The 19,767-nt window shown below is 44.1% G+C and overlaps 1 protein-coding gene across 11 annotated transcripts in view; it reads right to left on the reverse strand.

Moving 5' to 3' along the window:
* PPIP5K1 (diphosphoinositol pentakisphosphate kinase 1) overlaps nt 1-19,767 on the reverse strand; it is a 41,161-nt gene that overhangs the window by 11,471 nt on the left and 9,923 nt on the right. For 3 of the 11 annotated variants that reach the window (XM_044918390.1, XM_021695641.1, XM_044918399.1), the window contains 12 exons: nt 19,534-19,675; nt 19,121-19,344; nt 18,693-18,820; nt 18,369-18,483; nt 18,092-18,199; nt 17,323-17,439; nt 17,003-17,167; nt 14,963-15,112; nt 14,006-14,096; nt 10,999-11,124; nt 10,225-10,287; nt 4,923-5,060 (listed from right to left, as the gene is read on the reverse strand). In XM_044918390.1, coding sequence (XP_044774325.1) covers nt 4,923-5,060; nt 10,225-10,287; nt 10,999-11,124; nt 14,006-14,096; nt 14,963-15,112; nt 17,003-17,167; nt 17,323-17,439; nt 18,092-18,199; nt 18,369-18,483; nt 18,693-18,820; nt 19,121-19,344; nt 19,534-19,675 — 1,567 coding nt within the window. Of the gene's footprint in view, nt 1-4,922; nt 5,061-6,535; nt 6,719-10,224; nt 10,288-10,998; nt 11,125-14,005; nt 14,097-14,962; nt 15,113-17,002; nt 17,168-17,322; nt 17,440-18,091; nt 18,200-18,368; nt 18,484-18,692; nt 18,821-19,120; nt 19,345-19,533; nt 19,676-19,767 lie in introns of all 11 variants that reach the window. The other 8 variants (XM_044918397.1, XM_044918400.1, XM_044918391.1 and 5 more) reach the window with 7 other exon arrangements.

The following is a 19,767-nucleotide window of genomic DNA, read 5'->3' on the forward strand; positions in this document are numbered from 1 at the left end:
CTTCTCCCTCTGCCACTCCCCATCCCCAGTCTCTTTCTCTCTAAAGTAAATAAATAAATCTTTTAAAAAATCCATTCTTAAGAAAAAAAAAAATCCATTCTCCTAATCTCTGCCTTTTAATTTGAGAGTTTTATTCATTTACATTTAGAGTAATCACTGATAAGGAAGAGCTTAATTCTGCCATTTCACTATTCATTTTTTATACATCTTATACATTATTTTGTTCCTCATTTCCTCCATTACTATCATCTTTGTGGGTTTTTTTTTTAAATTTTATTTATTTATTTGAGAGAGAGAGAGAGAATGAGCAGTGGGGAGGGGCAGAGGGAGAAAGAGAGAAGCAGACTCCCTGCTGAGCAGGAAGCCGAATGTGGGGCTCAATCCCAGGACCTGGAGCTGAAGACAGATGCCCAACTAACTGAGCCACCCAGCCGCTCCTCATCTTTGTGTTTAATTGATTTGTTTGTAGTGTACCATTTCAATTCCTTTATTTACTGTTCTGTATATTTTTAGATATTTTCATTGTGGTTACCATGGAGATACAATTAACATCCTAAATTTATAACAATCTTGTTTGAATTGATGGCAAATTTAGCTTCAATAATATACAAAAACTCTGCTCTTATACTTGTCTTTTTTTTTTTTTTAAGATTTTATTTATTTGACAGAGAGAGACACAGTGAGAGAGGGAACACAAGCAAGGGGAGTGGGAGAGGGAGAAGCAGGCTCCCCACTGAGCAGGGAGCCCGATGCAGGGCTCAATCCCAGGACCCTGGGACCATGACCTGAGCCAAAGGCAGATGCTTAACAACTGAGCCACCCAGGTGACCCAAAAACTCTGCTCCTATAAAGCTCAGTCCTCACTTTATGTTATTGTCACAAATTGTATCTTTATACATTGTATGACCATTAATACGGACGTGTAATGACTATTTTATTCATTTGTGTGTTAAGTCATATATGAAACAAAAAAAAGGAGTTACAAACCAAAAATACAGAAATGCTGACTTTTATATTTACCAATGTAATTACCTTTACCAGAGTTCTTTATTTTTTGTTATGGTATCAAGTCACTATCTAGTGTCCTTTTATTTCAGCCCAAAAAGCTTTTAGCATTTCTTCTAAGGCAGGTTTACTAGTGACAGACTCCCTCAACTTTTGTTTATCTGGGAGTATCTTAATTTCTTCTTTATTTCTGAACAGTTTGGCTAGATAAAGAATTCTTGGTTGACATTTTTCTTTTCTTTTAGCACTTTAAATATGTCATCCCACTGTTTTCTGGCCTCTGTGATTTCTGATGAGAAACTGGTTGTTAGGGGCGCTGGGGTGGCTTGGTCGGCTTGGTCCTGGGATCAAGCCCCACGTGGGGCTCCCTGTTCAGCAGGGAGCCTGCTTCTCCCTCTGCCTCTCTCTCTGTCAAATAAATAAATAAACAAAATCTTAAAAAAAAAAAAAAGAAATTGGTTGTTAATCTCATTAAAGATCCCTTGTATGTGATAAGTTGCTTTTCTCTTGCTACCTTCAAGATTTTCTCTGTCTTTTGACAATTTGATTACAGTGAGTCTCAGTGGGGATCTCTTTGAATTTATCCTTGTTGGTGTTTGAACTATTTGGATGTATAGATTTGTATTTTATCAAATTTGAGAAGTCTTCAGAGCCCTTATTTCTTCAAATATTTTTTCTGCCTCTTTCTCTCTCTTCTTCTGGGACTCCCATTATGCATGTGTTGGTATTCTTTTTTTTTTTTTTTTTTTTTGACAGAGAGAGAGAGCACAAGCAGGGGGAAGCAGCAGAGGGAGAGGGAGAAGCAGGTCCCCCGAGGAGCAGGGAGCCTAATGTGGGGCTTGATCGCAGGACCCCAGGATCACGACCTGAGCTGGAGGCAGAAGCTTAACCGACTGAGCCACCCAGGCGCCCGCATATATTGGTATTCTTGATGGTGTCCCACAAATCTCTTTGGCTCTGTTAATTTTTTTCTCATTGTTTTTTTCTTTCTCCTCCTCAGACTAGAAACTTTCAAATGACTTATCTTTAATTTTGCTGATTCTTTCTTCTGCCTGCTCATATCTTCTAAGAAACATAGTGAATTTTGCATTTCTGCTAGACTTATCGGTCTCAGAATTTCTGTTTGGTTTCTTTTTATATTTTCTATCTCTTTAATGATATTCTGTATTTGCTGAGACATCATTCTCCTGATTTCCTTTAGTTCTCTGTCCATCATTTCCCTTAGCTCTTCAAGCATACTTAAGATAGCTGATTTAAATTCTTTGTCCCGGTGAGTCTAACATCTGTGCTTTCTTGGCGATGGTTTCTGTTAATTTCTTCTGTAAATGGACCATACTGTCCTGTATCTTTGCATATTTTATAATGTTTTGTTGAACACTGGACATTTTGAGTATTATAATAGTGTTAACTCTGAATATCAGATTATTCCCCCTCCTTAGGGTTTGTTTTCATTGTTTGCCGTGGGCTGTGGCTGTTTAGTGACTTTTCTATTCTTGTGAAGTCTGTCTTCTTTGTCATATGTGGTCTCTGAAATGTCTGTTCCTTTAGCTTGTTTCACAGCTAGTATTCTTTTTTGAAAATTTTTTAGACTCTTTATTTATTTGAGACAGAGAGAGAGAGAACATGAGCAGGGGGAGAGGGGCAGAGGGAGAGGAAGAGCAAGAGGCAGACTCCCCACTGAGTAGGGAGCCCGACACAGGGCTCGTTCCCAGGACCCCGAGATCACGACCTGAGCTGAAGTCAGACATTTAACCAACTGAGCCACCCAGGTGCCCCACAGCTAGCATTCTGACAAGGATTTCCTTGAATGCCAAGAACCAAAAGAAGGGGAGAGGAAGATGGGGGGAAAGGAGGCAAAGGGAGGGGAGGGGAGTTCTCCCAGGCTTTGCAGATTGGTTCTATGTTGAGGTATTCCTTCAACACTTAGCTAGACTATTTACAAATCCCTCTTAGCCTTCAATTCTTGCTTGTGCTGAGTCTAGAGTTCAGCCAGAGGGAAAATCTTAGGGTCATCTCATGTGTTTTCTGCACATGTGTCCTTCCCTAGGCATGCACATGGCTTCTAAATTCCCCAGTATATGTGGGGGCTTTTGAATGCCTTAATTTTCCAAAGAAACTCTCTCCCCAAGTTTTCACTCCAGACTTTCAGTACACTTACTGTTTGCCTCAATTATCAGCTTTACCCCAGGCAGCAGCATGTTGCTCATTTGCCTTACAGTGTTTCCAGGGAATACTTTCTACACAGCTACTCTTCAGCTGTGACTCGGTGAAACAAAGGGAAGCACCCTGTGACAGATCTTCAAGTTAGACAAGTTAGAACCGACAAAGAGCATTCTTTGAGAATAAAGTCTGTTCTGCTCCTTTTGGAACTAGGGACCAGAGTCCCACACTGAGAACATGTCCTGCCACCAGTAAGACTGCTGCTGAGGCTGGGCAGAGGGTAGGATAAGAGATAGGAAAATGATGGGAAGCTTCCTGCCACTCTTAGGTTGCCTCTTCTCTTGACTGAGCATTTTCCTGGTTGCTCCAAACTTCTGACTATTTTCCAGAGTTCTGACAAAGCTGATTCTGATAGTTTTTGATTGATTTTTTTTTTTTTGGTGTTTCTGTGGAAGGACAAACCCTTGGAACAAACTATTGCTTAATTTTTACATTTAGATTTCTGAACCATATGGAGTTTATCTTGGTATATAGTATGAAGTATGAATTCAGTTTTAATTTTTGTCATATGACTACTCAGTTGTACCAACTTCATTTATTAAAAAGTCTACCTTGGAGCACCTGGGTAGCTCAGTTGGTTAAGCATCTGCCTTCAGCTCGGGTCATGATCCTGGGGTCCTGGGATTGAGCCCCATGTGGGGCTCCCTGCTCAGTGGGGAGTCTGCTTCTCCCTCTCCCTCTGCCTCTCCCCCTGCTTGTACTGTCTCTCTCTCTCAAATGAATAAATAAAATCTTTAAAAGAAAAAAAGAGGGGCACCTGGGTGGCTCAGTTGGTTGAGCGTCTGCCTTCGGCTCAGGTCACGATCCCAGAGTCCTGGGATCGAGCCCCACGTCGGGCTCCCTGCTCGGCGGGAAGCCTGCTTCTCCCTCTCCTGCTCCCCCTGCTTGTGTTCCTTCTCTTGCTGTGTCTCTCTCCGTCAAATAAATAAATAAAATCTTTAAAAAAAAAAAAAAAAAGAAAAAAAAGATACACCTCAGCTATATTTGGACTTTATTCCTTAAAAAAAAAGTCTGTCTTTCCTCCAGTATTTTGAAATGCTAACTTCATCTATTTCTAGATTTTCTATCTTGTTTGATTGGTCTGTCTATTCTCGTATGAATACAACAGTGTTTTCATTATAGAAGTTTTGTGGAATGTTATAAAATCTGATAGGGCTAGTAACTTTTCATTACTCTGGGGTGCCTGGGTGGCTCAGTCAGTTAAGTGCCTGCCTTCGGCTCAGGTCATGATCCCAGGGTCCTGGGACGGAGCCCCATGTGGGGCTCCCTGCTCAGCGGGGAGCCTGCTTCTCCCTCTCCCTTTGCCCCTCCCCCCAGCTCGTGCACACACAGTGCTGGCTCTCTCTCTCTCACTCTCTCTCAAATGAATACATAAATCTTTTAAAAAAAAAAAAAGCTTTTCATTACTCTTTTCAGGGTGTTCTTTGGCTACTCCTGCTTGTTTATTTTTCAGTGACAACTTCAGAATCAATTTGTCTGACTTTAGAAAAACATCAGCATTTTTATTGGAATCACGTTAAATTTACAAATTAACTTGGGAAGTTATGATGTTAAAGTGGCCTATGCAATTAAACAATTGTTCAAATCTACTTCTGTGTCTTTCTGGAGTGCCTATCTTTTTAATTTATTACCCACATTCTAGGAAGGATAGGCGTAGGGACAGAGACAGGGGTATAAGATAAGAGTATTCTCCATACCTGCAGATGCCTGTGCTTGGGCATCAGTATGGCGCTGGCAGACTCTACTCAGGAACTCACTCACTTGATGTAGGGAAAGGGCATTATGCAGTGTTTCCAGGGGGTAGATCGTAGGCACCATGGAACACCCTTCAAATCCTGTTAGAAAAGAGATGGGCAAAGTCAATGTTATTCCTGCCAGATATACCCCAACTGTCCAAGGAAGCATGGAGAGTCCCTGGGAGCCACCAGGAGAGTCCGTGGCTTTTGGAGTATGGGGTATCCAAGATCTCAGGAGAGGGAACTCTTTAGAGCCCCTACAGGTGTCTATTTTTCACCTCCAGATTTCCTAAGAAGTCTACCTGCTAAGGCCTCCAAGTGAATCAAATCACCTCTCATCCTACCCATGGAGAGCCTGCAATGACCCATGGAAAAATCAACAGAATTCCAATAGGGTAAGCACCTACATTGCTCTTGCTCTTTCTAGGGGACTAAAACACAAGGTGAGGTAAGGGGTGAAACTGAAGGTCTAAATGAGGTAGGGAGATCATGGAGCTGGGAAGAAACAGATTTCAGGGATCATGTAAAGAGAACCAGATTAAGGAGGAGGGCATGGAATCTGAAGAAGGATTCATGCAGATTTAGGATATGGGTAGAAAGGCTAGAATATCTGGAAGCAAGCTGGAGTGCATGCAATACACATGAAGCTCAGCCAAGGAAAACCACATGCACGAACAGGCTGGGGGATGGAAGTTCTTTCTTGGTCATTTCCATCACATCAAAGCTTCTCCCTCTGCTCTCACTGGAAAACCCCAGACTTGCTAGGATTTCTCTACTCCATCAGGAAAATGAGGCAAATCCCTAGGAAGAAGAAGAAATACTGATTCTCTGTCCAAACCCAACAATTCCAACATAGGTTCACCAGTCTGGTTAGGGTAAAGGGTAAACCTAAATATATAACCCTAATCCCAGGGCCTGTTGATGAAAAAAAAATGAACCCATCGGAGGATCAAGAAGCACACATCCCAAGCACTTTTTCAGCTCCCAATCTTTCCTATGTCTCTTTATAATTCCTTAAAGAAACTAAGAGTAGGCAGGACAGCAATATCTATGTAAGACATAGCCTCCTGTTCACTAATGACTAAAATCTGCAATTCAAAAGGATTATACCTGACCATCTTCTAACTCTGGCCCTTGTCTGCTTCAAAGATTCAATTAAGACCTGTGCCTCAATTTCCCCCTGTATTCTTATGGCAGGAGCGTAGGAGAAGTACAGTCTCTAGCTCCTCAGAGTGGCTAGAAAAACGTTTGCATTTGAGGATGGTGGTAGCAGAGGGTTATAGAGACAAGAACAGATTTCAGGGCAAGAGACTACTCCTATGCTGAACAGGACTGGGAATGGGTAACATTAGGAGGCAGTAAGGAAGGAGGACAGTAAGGGGATGAGCAGCCAATGCTACAGCTACCAGGCAGTCTGGCTCCAATCCCATATCCAAGCAACTAAATGCAAGTCACATAACCTTAGGGTAAACAGGAGAAAGGGATAGGTGGACTCTCCTGCCAGAAGTGCAATAAGCAAAGCAGTCAGTCCCAGCCAGGGTAGTGGCAGCAGCCAGCTTGGTGGCAGGGGGTACCGTAGAGGCACTCGGGGTCATCCTGGCCTGAGCGCAGCCAGTTCCGGAAGAGGCGCAGGTGGTAGGAGCACTGGTGCAGGTGATGCGCCAGCGTGGCATCCAAGGAGACTGGCCGGCCCCCTGGACAGTCAGAGGAAAAACTGCGCAGCAACCGGACCACAGGGTGCTGGTCATCCAGCAGCTCTGGAGGGGATGGGGGGGACCACGGCAGGAAGCACAAAGATAAAGAAAGAGAAGAGGGAGAGACAATGAGGGGGGCACTGAGTGGCACAAGCATTACTGGGAGGTGGGGACACTCAGCTCCAAGGGGAGCTAAGAGAGAAGCAGAGATAGTCAGAACAACTGGGTGTCTCTTGCAGGGAAGAAGAGTGTCGGCATCACACTGAGTCTAAAAGAAGGGGCTACTGAGGCATCATCACACAGCAAGGCCCTCCCCTCTTTCATTGAGCTTAATTAAGTCAGTGCTTACAGAGAGCAATCACATCATTCTGGGTGGGGGGAAGCTGGCAGTTTTGTGGCTGGAGTCTTGATTAGAGCTCTAGTGTCCTTGTTCATTCCTGGACAAACCCTACTTAGGGCCTGCTTCACAGACGAATGTATTTATACAGTTGGTATAGAGATGCAAAGATCCAAAGTCACTTAGAGAAGAGGGTCAAGAATGGTATAGGGTATTAAGGCAAAGTTTGAAGCTAAAAAGGCTCCTAAAGGCTCAGGCCAGGCCTTCTGGACCAGACTCTAAAATAGCCACAAACAGGGCTGGTGTTAGGTAGATGGCAAAGGAAACTGACAGGACACCAGGTATAAAGGTCCTTTAAAACAAAAGAAAAAAAACAGAGTATGTAAAAAAAGAGAATCAATATGTAAAAATGATGATATTGACTAATCAGCCTTTACTCTTGTCCAAATACACAGATTTTAAAAAATGTTTGCATAAATCTCAGGATTCGGGGGACTCTGTATCCATTACTGAAGCCAAAAAAAGATAATTTTGTATTTTCTTCCCACTGCTGGTGAGTCTAACTTTGTTCAGCTGGTGAGTGGAAAAGCTTCAATCCTGAACGACTTACAATTTTAGCTGCTTGCAAACTTTGTGGATATATGCAATTCAGCTGCAAACTGTTGAAGGCAGTGAAAGGCATGTGGAAAGGGCACAGGAGAAACAGTAAGGAAAAGATCCTAGGAAAAAGGTATGGGGTCTCAAGACCTGATGACAGGATACTGGTATAGAGAAGGAAGGTCAAGGTAGCTAAAGATGACTGCTCAGAACTCCCAGACCAAAAGTGGTTCCACAGAGTGATCTTATGAGACTATGGTTTTCAGAGACCTCAGTCTGAAAGTCAGAAGAGGTTTCAGCTCCATCCAGGCACTAACTGTACCCTAGAAGATAATGGGCTTGGTAAATCCAATGGCTACTCTAACATTCTGGATGAGGGTGAACCACAGTCTCTTTCCCACTATATCAATTTACTTTGGCGAGTTCAGTGGGCAATTTAGTAATGGGCCATATTTGTATACTCAGTGTAGTCACAAGATGTGACAGAAGCTTATCAGGAATATAGGCAGGGATGGCTGAGATACGTTCTCTCATTAAGGTAAGGAGACAGCACTGCCTTGCCTCCTTTCCAAAGCTAGGTCCAGGTTTTCCAGCTGCTATTTCAAAGTGAGACATCACAGCAATGAGATGGTGATGATGGGACAGTAGGGTGCATATTGTTGTCACTAATCTGCCATAAGCAATTGTAGACAGAGCATCCACTCTGTAATTGCTAGGTCAGTCAAACAAGATTTGACCATGGGATAGAGCCCTCATATTGTCCTGAGGGACAAATTAAATCTAGGTACTCTTTAGCAAGACACATAATAGCTCCAAATTTCTCCCGATACCAACAGGGAGATCCCAGATTCTGGCTTCTCAAGCACTTTAGCTTCCAAACTCAAGTACAAGAAGAACAATGGCAAGAAGGCCTCTGAGGAAGTGTGCAGGGTGTCGGAGGAGATCTTGAATTTATTCTCCTGTACTCTACTGAATTATCCAGGTCTTTCTTCTTCTCTTCCTTATGGTAGAATTAACTCATCTCTTTTTCAACTGGTGAGGCTGCTAATCAAGGCCTCAGGGAACTAGAGATATATAGGTTTGAGGATCTGTTTTATGGATCTGGATCTTACCTCCCAAAGCCTAAGAACTAGGATATCAGTGATTTAACTCTGATTTCAGGGGCCCCAATTCCCAGTACTATATTCTATATTTGAAGTAACACATCCCCTAAGTCCAAGTCCCAGGCTGTGGGGCTGGGGCTGGTGCATGAAGTTCTACTCTGGAGATTACTGTGGCATATGAAGGCCAGAAGAATTTGAAACTAATGTGTAGGCACAGCCACGCCACTCTGAAAGGGGAGCTCCTATCACAGGCACAAATGGGAGCCAGGGTGGGGGTGGGGTCTGCCAACCTAGGGAAATTTCAGCAGGCCTAGTGGAGAGGTATGGCCTGATTGGGCTAAAATCTAGCACTTGCCATTGGCTAAGGAGTTTTTTCCAGCCAGGAAGCCAGGCTAATTTTACCTCCTTTGGAGAGACTTAGTGCTTGGACAGAAGAAAACCATGTATAAGAAAACTGGATTTACCTTGAAAACAAGATACAAGGCAGAAAGAAACTAAGAATATAAAGGATAAAACAGGGAGAAAGCCCTGGGTTCCCCTGCCAAGCCCTACAAAGAGACCACTGCCCTTCAGTTTTTGGTTTACACAGATCTCTAAACTCTCCTACCTTAGTATGACCAGACCAGTTCTTCAATATTTTTGAAATAATTATTCATTCCTAAGTTCCCCCAGAAATCCCAGGAGACATCTCAACTCTCACTTCAACCTTCTCTGAGATAGCGGGGCTTAGGTAGGCTGGGGTTACCTGGAAACTGTGTGGTAACACATGCTGTATAATTCAAGGTAAAATCCCTTTTCCTTTACCCACTGCCTCCTACTCCCGTCTTTCTCTCTTTATCCCAAATCAATGTGGGCTCCTGTTTTCTAGGCCCAGGCCCTAAGTTAGTAGTAACATAAAGCAGATGTCAGGAGCACAAGAGCCACATAAAATACACACAATGATAGGAGATAGGAATAAGGTGATGGAAAACTTTAAACTCAAGATCAGTGCCCTTAGGGGTATGCTTGGGAACTGGGACCTGCAGCAGCATTGCTCCATAAGAGAAACAAATTAGTCATTCACTCCAACAAAGAGTTGGAGAAAAAAAACAGGAAGACCAAAACTGTATAAGCTGAGGAGTAGAGGGGTAAAAAAGAAGACAGGGACATGATACAGGAAATACTATTCTCTTCCTAAAAAGGAGAACCACTGTTATATTTGTACAAAGCCCAGCAGTCATGTGATGGGAAAAGGAAGGGTTTAATTAATGTTTTGGGGATGATGCTGAAAAAAGTGACAGAATGGTGATGGTGACGATGGACATAAGTCCCTGAGTTGCCACACAGATAGGGCAGCCACGCTGCAGCCAAGACTAAAGTTTGTCACAAAAAGGGTACGCCCCAAGAGGGACACTTAGTGAGTGGTTCATTCAGAGACAGCACGTTGTCAACATAGTGGAAGGCAGAGGCAAAGTCAGTGTCAGAACTCAGAGGTTAAGTGTCTGGAGGTGACATGATGAGGGGGAATGACGTTGAGTCAGAAGCAAACGTACCGTTAGTCGGATGCTTTGCAAACGACACAGAAAATCGTTTTACGGCCGGGACAAACAAGAGCTCTGGGGAGAAAAGACATCATGGGGATTATACCCACCCCTGTCCCCACCCTCTGCTCTGGAATTTGCCCACAATATACTCTGTTCTTTACAGTTAGTATATGACCTGCTCCCACCCCCCCTTAGATTCCTGACTACCACGTTTCAATCTTCTCCTTTGGTATAATCTCCTTGTAGGAATCTGTGTGTCATCTCTACCACAATATGGCCCCACAAACAACCCTAATTTCACCACCACATCCTCTTTCTGGTCATTTGGAAATGAAATCTGTGTAAAACCTTTCATCCCTTCCCCCAGTCTTTTTCCATATCATCTTTCCTGCCTTGGCTGAGCAACTTCCCCATCCCTGATTTCCTAGATTTGAATCAAGACTCCACTGCATTTTTACTGACCATGGATCATCCTCCTTGGTCCTTACTCCTACAGGCCAGAATCCAGGAAAGAATATAAAGGTGGAGTAAATTGATGTAGCAGGGCTGTATGTGGGAGATCATGAAGGGATAAGCATAAATAAGTAGTATTTATTGCATTGAGAGGGAATGCAAATGGAGGGGTGGATGGGTCCTCGGTTCCTTCTCCCCTCTATAATTGATGAAACAAACTTGTTATAAGGCCAGTGTCAGTGCCATCTTAAGTACGAATGGTTCTTGAACTGTGTCTGTGCTGGGGGACAAATGAAGAAAAGAGTTGCCCCCCAAAACCCACCCACGTACCATCTCGGTGCTTCAGACTGGCAGGTGGTAGCTTTTTGCCATGGCTGCGGGCGTAGTCCTGAAGATTCGGGGCGCTGGAGGAGCCGCCCAGCACTGTGGTGCTGAACAGCCCTGTGCACTGCGAGCCTGCAAGGCCGGGAGTGCATTAGTAGCCACACAAAGCTGCAATTACCACACAGAAGTACACATAACTTCACACGACAACATGAAGACACACACACATAGTCACTCAGAGCCACCACTATGTGTTCACTACACATAACCACCAACAGATTTCACTACTGTCCATAGCTACACTGGGCAAGCAAGGTAGAGACCTTGCTGAAGATCTACATCGTAGATACAAGAGGCCACTACAAATACAGGGTTAGTCATATTAGGGGACTCAAAGTTACTGGAAGGGCAGACTGTGCTCTCCAGGTACATCTTAGGAACGCTAAAAAAATAGATCTCTCTAGATCTCCCTAGATTTAATTCAGTGCTCCTTACCCTGGATATAGAGTTTGAAGAATCCAGAAATATAGTCCCTTATAGACTTAAAAGGAAAGAACTTTGATTGAAACTAGAGACTACATTTTGAGCACTCAGCTCAAATTCTAAGTTCACATAAGTTCCAATTCCTCCTAAGTTCTTTCATTTCCTCCTAAGTCTTTAATCCAACATTCCCTTCCTTCTATCTCTCTTCAGGCCTTTTTCACTTTTCCCAAGAAAAGAAGTATGAGACTCACTGAATTTTTAAAGCTGGAAGGGACTCAAAGATCATCTAGTACAATCTTCTCATTTTAGAGGTAAAGAAACTGAGATTCAAAAGGGATCTCATTTGCTCAAGGTCATATAGTTTGTTAGAAGCTAAATTAGACTGGAATCTGGTCTTTTGATTCTGAAGATCAATTGTGTTCAGTTAGGAAAGAAATAATTATTTTTTCATCAAGAAAAAACAGAGCATTGTTTCTGAAGTGAAGATGGACACAAACTGAAAGACATGTGAAGAGTCAGGTGATTACATGGAGGGCATGCCTACTGTGTGCTGAGGACCCTATTAAGAAGGAGGACATGGTAAATAGGAACAATAAAAAAGCCATGTTTTTTCTACTCTCAAAAGTTTATTGCCTTATAAGCCCTATGCTCAAAGCCAGATGCCTACACATGTAAGTTCAAAGAAAGCAAAGGGAGCTCTATTGCCAACCACAGGAGTAAATAAAATACTTTAAAAATCTCAGCAAATAAACCAGTCAATGTTCCAAATACGACTGAAAATAGGTTTGGGACTCTACAGTCCCCTCTCCTACTATAGCTCATGAGGACAGAGTGGGAGGGAAAAGATAAGATTGATACCCAAGTTTATGGGATTTGGCTCTCTACTTCCAAATCCATCTTAGCCAAGAACCTGGGTTTAGCTTGGGAACTTAACATAGCAGAGATGGACAGAATGAAAAAAAGGTCAACTTCCTTGGAGCCCACAAAGAAAGGGTCATGGTTTCAGGAGTCTCAGCATTTCAAGGTCACTATAGAAATCAAGAAAGCTCAGATGGCTAATAATCTGGAATTCAAGATTGCTGCTCTATGCAGCACCTTTTCCTACCTTTCATGTATAAAAAGGCTCTAGAAAGGGGTTCCAGAGAGTAATAAAGGCTGTTAAATATGTCTACGTTTCTTCAGAGGAGCTAAAACTAGCTGGCTTTATCCCAGACCACCTGAGCTTTGTTCTACATTTACTTCCTTCACTAAATAATTTTCTGGTGCAGTCCTGCCAATCCTGCCCTGTCCAGTCCTAGGATCATCTCAGAGGGTAGTGTCTACCTCACCACTACCATCTGTCAACCAGTCTCACGCTCATACTTCTGTCTTGTTCTTGACAGCATTCCTACCTAAATGAGGCCAGACACAACTGTCCTCATTTCCAGCTTACCTGAAAACAATTCTTTACTGAAACTTCTGGGAAGAGAAGTCCATGTCACAGATCTATACATTTGTAATTTATTTTTCATGCCCCAATCCATCTACCTCATTTCAGAGATCTAGAAGGCAACCTACTCCCATAAAATTAGCCAGGAGGGTTACCAAAACCTTTTTTCCCTTTGCTGGTCCAAAGCTAAGCATTTTGCAGCCAAGAAATTGGGTGTCAAGGACAAAAGTAACAGAAAAATGAAAGGAGCTAAATGGAGAGAACAATAGGACAAGATAGAAGCCAGAGGACCAAGTCCAGACCCCACATAATTGTCTCTAATTGCCAGTTTTACTTACTGGCTCACAAGACCCTGTATTCAAAGATAGCCCCTCCCGAGGACCACTCCCCACTCCCAAAGAATACAATACCCTCTGAGGCTTGGTCCTTCCTGCAGTCTGTGTTCTTAGGAAAGGTTGAATGATGTTCTCCACCCCTCTCCAGGAATCAAAAAAATCAAGAGACATTCCCTCAAAGTCCTGAGAGAAGCCTCTGCCACTACACCAGTCTCAGATATGTCCCTCAAATTTCAGGAAGGAAGGAAAAAAAATTACAGAATTAGGAGAGGATGAAGGAGAGGGCATGGAGGGAAGAGGGGCCAGAGCAGGGATACAATAAACATAGGTCTCAGAGGAAGACATGGCACAAGTTCTCCAAATGAGGAATAGGACACTTATAAGGAGGTCACAAGTACCTCTATTTATAGTTTTGTCTCTGATAACTCTGAAGTATCAGAGTCTCCATGGTCCCTTAAGGTCTGGGCTAGACCGGGAGGACAGATAAGGAATAAGAGGGGAAGCCAGAAAAATGCCCTTGAGCCAGAGAAATGGGGGTTGGTGTAAAAAACCAAAAGACAAACACCTTCCTGGAATGGAAACAATCATCTGGGATCAAAGTTCACACCTAAACATGGCTTCTCCCAATTCATCCTCCCTAGCCCCACCCAACAATTCCATTGACCAGATGACCCCAACATCCGTGACTAAGGTTTCCCACAATAAAACCTGTTAGAACAGACAGACACCCCTTCCCAACAATAGGTGAAATGCTGGAAAACCATACCTAGGCCACTCTGCTTCATCTCTGTTGGTGGCCGTGCAGATGAAAAGAGCCGGTAGCCACCAGGCCTCGAGGATGAAGTCTCAGAAAGCACCTGGAGAAAAAGGACTCTATATTACCATTTTGTCACCTCAACCAAGAAGTCTAAAACCCAGGTCCTGAATTCCTGCCCCTATAAAACCAAGCAATGTCAGAAAGTCTGGAAGAACCAAAGGATTTTTATGGGGGAGGAATAATGAAAAGGGAATGGAGAGTGTACTTTGCAGAGGGAACTGTCCAGGGAATCCTATACACCAGATGGCACTTGTATTTCCAAGATGCCTGTTCCCACAGCCCTTCCATCCCAAATTTGAGAAATCATTATTCAACCATTCTCAGTTCTCAGCAGAGAAGGGTTCCTTAATCTTACCTATCCCTCCACAGGATTCAGAAACCCAATCACAATAAACGAGCCACGCTAAAAAGGAAAGTCTGGCTACCCTCTCCTCTTTCCATGGGACAGCTGTGGTTATGGCAACCACACTCGGTTTCTTATCTGCACCAAGAAACCCTCCCCTCCATGTCTGGAGACATGAAACAGATTTCTTTTCTTTTTTTTTTTTTTTATGAAACAGATTTCTAAAAAGGCTACAAGGGGAGGCGCCTGGGTGGCTCAGATGGTTAAGGGTCTGCCTTCGGCTCAGGTCATGATCTCAGGGTCCTGGGATCAAGTCCCGCATCGGGCTCCCTGCTCCTTGGGAGCCTGCTTCTCCCTCTGCCTCTCTCTCTCTCTCATGAATAAATAAATAAAATCTTTAAAAAAAAATTAAAAATAAATAAAAATAAAAAGGCTACAAGGGCCTAATCACACAAATCCCAACACACACACACACCCCACCACCCCCAGATAGTGTTCTGAGTCCCTAGATCCCAAAAGGCAAAGACAGAGGCAGGAAAGGAAGATGAAGAAGGGAGGGACACCTGTGTGCAGGATGCCAGGTGAGTGATGGACACAGCCCGGGGCTGTAGGCCGATGGCTGGGGAAGGCCTGGGGAGGTCTCCTGACCTCCTGCGGCGCCGTCCCCGCAAGGGGATCAGGTCCAGGTTCCCCGTGCACTGCATGTTCATGACCTGAAATCAGACCGGGTGGAAAGCCGGTCACAGCTCCTTTAACTCCCAGGCTCCCAAAAGCCCCAGTGCCCATTGGGCAGAGCTAGTTCTAGGCCTGGAGAGGATGATCACCCAGGGCACAGCTGCTATGAAGGTCACAGATTCTGTATTCTAAAACTGTCCAAAAATATGAGATGACAAGAGGAGAAGGAATGGGGGGAAGGGTTGTAGTCGATAAGGATAAGAATACCAATGCCTATACCTATAGAATAAGGAAAGGAAATATTAATATTAAAAGGCTGTGTGACCAAGGAGTGGAGAGAAGATTTTCTTGCAAAGCTGAGGAGCGTATCTTGGGCAACCACCATCCTGGATGAGCCACGGGTATAAGCAACACTAGGAATTAAAAGGAAGAAATGTGATTACAACAGGAAGCTTCCTGTAGGCCTGAAAGAAAAAAGCCAACTCATCAAGTCTGAGAGATGATACACAGAGAGCTCTGCTTTGCCTGTATCTCTTGACTGATTAAACCAGAAGAAAAAAAAAAGGGTTAAGCACAACAGTGCTAGGGAGACTGGCAGACCATGTGAATGCGGAAGACATTTAGATGTGGAGAAGCAGTTTACTGATGAAGATTATACATCGTTCTTGTCCGCTTGATCAATCCACGTGAGTCTGTAGGGTACTAGTGTACTGTGGATACTAAGTTAACTTACATCTCAAAGAGAAAATAATGCATCCCCCTCCTAAAGAAGCTCTGAGTATTCATAACATCAAGCCTAATGTAAAATAATCAGGAAGAAAAGAGTAAGTCCAAAACAGACTGTAGTTTGTTTTCTCAGCTTTCTCCAAAATCTGAACTGTAAGCCTCTGGCTGATCCTATATAAGGTAGTTACAGATTCTTCTAAGATATTCCTAAAATGAAAGACCAATTCCTTTAAGACAGAGAGCTGGTACAGAGCCAGGTGAATAGACTGATCTGTCAAAGCAGGACCCAAATCAGACAGAGTCCCTGAGACAAGGATAAATCATGGGGTCAAAAAGAGTGTCATTGAGCCAAAGAGGGAAAAAATCTTTCCAAGAAAAAAGACCTGAACAAAAACATCAGCACAGTTAGCTGGACACAATGTGACATTTACAATAGTTCCTCCTTCTAGGCTAGAGAACTAGAACCAGGCCTAGAGACAAACTCCAAAAATAACGGACACAGGCCCAGGCCAATAACGCTCCTCATCAGAACAGAGGGAAGAGAGAGACTTCCAGACTTGCTTCCCTTTCTGGGATGAGTACCGGTAACCCTAAAAGGATGATATTAAAGTGTCACATAATTGCTCCTATCTGAGCTATAATTTTTACCCAAGGCAACAAAGAGATGGAGAGAGCCTGGCCTTTAATAGCTATTGTTTTATTATTATAATTACTGTTTACTGAACATCTATATGTTAGATATTACTTGTGTTTACTTGTGTTTCATAGATGAAAAACTGAGGCTTGGAGAAATTACCTGTCCAAGGTCACACAGCTTCTAAGTATCAGACTGGGAGTTTAGCCCAGAGTTCATGCTGTTTCCACTATATTTCCTTTTATTTATTTATTTTTTTCACTATATTTCCTTTTAAAGAACAGCCTTTTCAAATTCATCCAGCGGCCTCCTCCTCAATTTCATCTCTTAATATCCTATCTCTCAGGCCCCTCTCACAGGCATCTCTTTAATCTCAGAAGTAGCAACCAGCTTAAAGGAGCTTTACTGGGAGACCAGTTGTGAAAGAGAAATTAAGTAAAACATGTCCACCAGGGACAGGAGGAGTCTGCCTAAGGTCCCAACAATCCCCCAAGGGCATTCAGAGGATTCATGGATATTGCCCTATGAGCAATTCCACCACTTCTTTCTCCCAAGCCCCTCCCATTACCTCCATGGAGCCGGCTTTTCGGTTACGAATGAGGGGTGATCTCCTTGGGAGGCCAGGGCCCTCAGGGGGCTGGGGTGAAGTCTGCAATGCCCGGTCTGGTTCATCCGATGCCTTCCCCGGGCACAGGTTCTCCATGCTGCCTTGGTCTGTTTTCATCTCTTCATTCTACCCACCAACAGGTACAGATCGGAAGGGTGTTAATGGCCTCCAGCCTCCTCATCCCAGACTCCCCAGTCTTTTCACCTCCCTATACTATTTCCAAGTTTCCCATCCCTTGGTTCCTAAATCCTCTAATCTAAAATCCCAGCACTCAGACCCACCTCAGAAGAAGCTGGACGGAATCCACAGCCAGTTGGGGCACTGCCTTCTTCCTCAACACCTTTCACTCCAGGGCTAAAGTGTAGCTCCACATGGAACCGCTCCTCTGATAAGGGATCCTATGGGGCATCAACAGATGAAGGGGCAGTGGGAAAAGTTGGATATGGTGGTGGAAGACCACAGGGACAACAGAGAGGAACTCAGAGGATACATCCTCCCAGGGCTGAGGTTTCAGTATCTTACTCCATTCTGGGGCTGATCTATTATAGCTTCCCCTTAACTATAGTCTAGTGTTAAAGGATCCTCATTCCTTCACCTCCACTATTTGAGATTCACCACCCCACATGACTTCCACAACTCTTTCCATCCATCTCCCACAGTAATTCAGCTTTGCTACAGTACATCAGCAGCACACTTCATATATACATACAACACACACATACATACAACACCACACTTACCTTTGTGGAGCCAGATGAAAAAGGTATATAAGAAAGTTTGAGAGAAAAAGACTCACTGTAACATCATCCCAAATTCTATACCCTCCCTAATCCAGAGCTATGTTCCATGGTATTTCTCTGGCTCAACACCATCCCAAAACACTTTTTCTGTTCTAGCAGGAACCTCCAGATTCCTCTTTGTGACATGCTGTGCTTGGGTATCACACCTAGCTGAATTCTACAAATTATAAGGATATGAAAGTTTCTTTCTAAAATGGGAAGGAGGAGAAAGAAGGGGCACCCTCCTCACCCCACCGTGTTAGCTCCTCACCCGTGTGTTGTCCTCATAAAGCATGATGACAATCTGGGTCATATAGTTGAGCTCTGAGATGGCACTGAGATAAGCCAAAGCTCTCTGCCATTGTGCATCCTGGGTCTCCTACAGAACATAAGAAGAAGAAAATCAATGCCCAAGGACAAGGGAGTCAGGGAAGGAGCAAGGAGACAAAGAGAATACAGAAAGCTTGCAGTAAAAAAGAAACATGAGGAGGAGAGTAAAAGAATGTTGGGAAAAAGTGTTCATAGGTTGAAGGAAGAAAGATCCTTACATCAAGAAGTCCCCCATAACGGAAGACACTGAGTAGGGAGTGGACGTGGCTTTCACTGGTGAAATAGAGACGTGTTCGAACATGGCGGCCTGGGGAGAGCACCCCTCGGGAGTACCTGAGATAAGAGCTAAGTCATGTACACTGTCACATAATCTTCTTCCCACCCCTCCACGAACTCCTTCCTCCCAACTCAAACACTTCTCTCCTTTCCACCCCAGGATCCCTTCTATTCTTAGTTCCCCAAGCTGTCCCAGCCTATATTCCCCCAAGGGCTCCCTGACACACCCCTCCCTCCATCCAGCACCCCTCCCAGCCCTCCCTCACAGGGGATGCAGCTTGTTGACAGACTCATCCTCGTGGGTTCTCTGCAGGTCAAGTAGTATCTTCCGCAACAGTGGAAGACAGAAGCCCACGGCAATTTCCAGTTTCTCCTCCCGACTGATCCCGTACTCCTAGGGGCCACAGGCCAGGAAAAAGTACCTCAGTGAATCTTGTTTTCCTCTTGCCTCATACTCCAAGGCCCAAGATGATGTTTTTCTTCACCTCAGGTCTAGGGTTTCTCTCATATCCACCACATTCCCCCTCTCCAGGTTTCTCCTCAGTTAGCCTCTTGCACTTAATCAGAGCCAGAGAATTATAGCAACTCAACTTATTTTTTCTCTAAGTTTCCTTCCCCTGCTTCCCACACCATCCCTTTCTGCTTTTCTTCCCTTCCTTTCCCAGTGCCCATCCCCCTAGGCTATGAGACACACCTGGGGAATGACCACATCAGCCAATGCCTTAGAGAGACGTAGCAACTCTGCTGTGCCTTGAAGTCCCAGACTCCCATTGTGTTGCACATCATACTTCACACAGTCATAGATGTCAGGGATCTTACTGATATCATAGCGCCCACTCTTCTGTCGAAAGTCACGCTCCAGTTTGCTCCAACGCTGTAGCATGAGCTCTAGTGTCTCACTGTGGTAGAGTTGCAGGTCTGGAAGGAAGATGGACAGTCAGAAAGAGCCAAAGATTTTATCTCTAACAAAAGACCCTAACAAATTTGCAGTAGAATCAGAGGGATGAGAATGCCTTGTCTCATACATTTAGGAGAGGACACAGGAGTGCCTGAGGAACCCATCCATACCAGAAACCTTGAAGGGAAGATAGTACTATTCATACCTACCTACAGACTTGGGGTCCTGCATCCGTTCCCGGATCTGGTAAGTGAGGTTTTCAATCAGGGCAAATACCTGATCACAGACCTTCACAGGATTCTGGATGACAGCCATGGAGTTGAGGAGGGAAGTGCTTCCAGTGGGAGCCAGCTTTGGAGAACAGAGAGATGAAAAGCAAGATAGGCTCTGTGCCAATTGCCCAGAATCCTGCGAGCTTATTACAGAAACTACCTGCAAGTAAG

Source organism: Neomonachus schauinslandi, chromosome 9 (genome assembly GCF_002201575.2).
Source record: "Neomonachus schauinslandi chromosome 9, ASM220157v2, whole genome shotgun sequence".
NCBI lineage: Eukaryota > Metazoa > Chordata > Mammalia > Carnivora > Phocidae > Neomonachus > Neomonachus schauinslandi.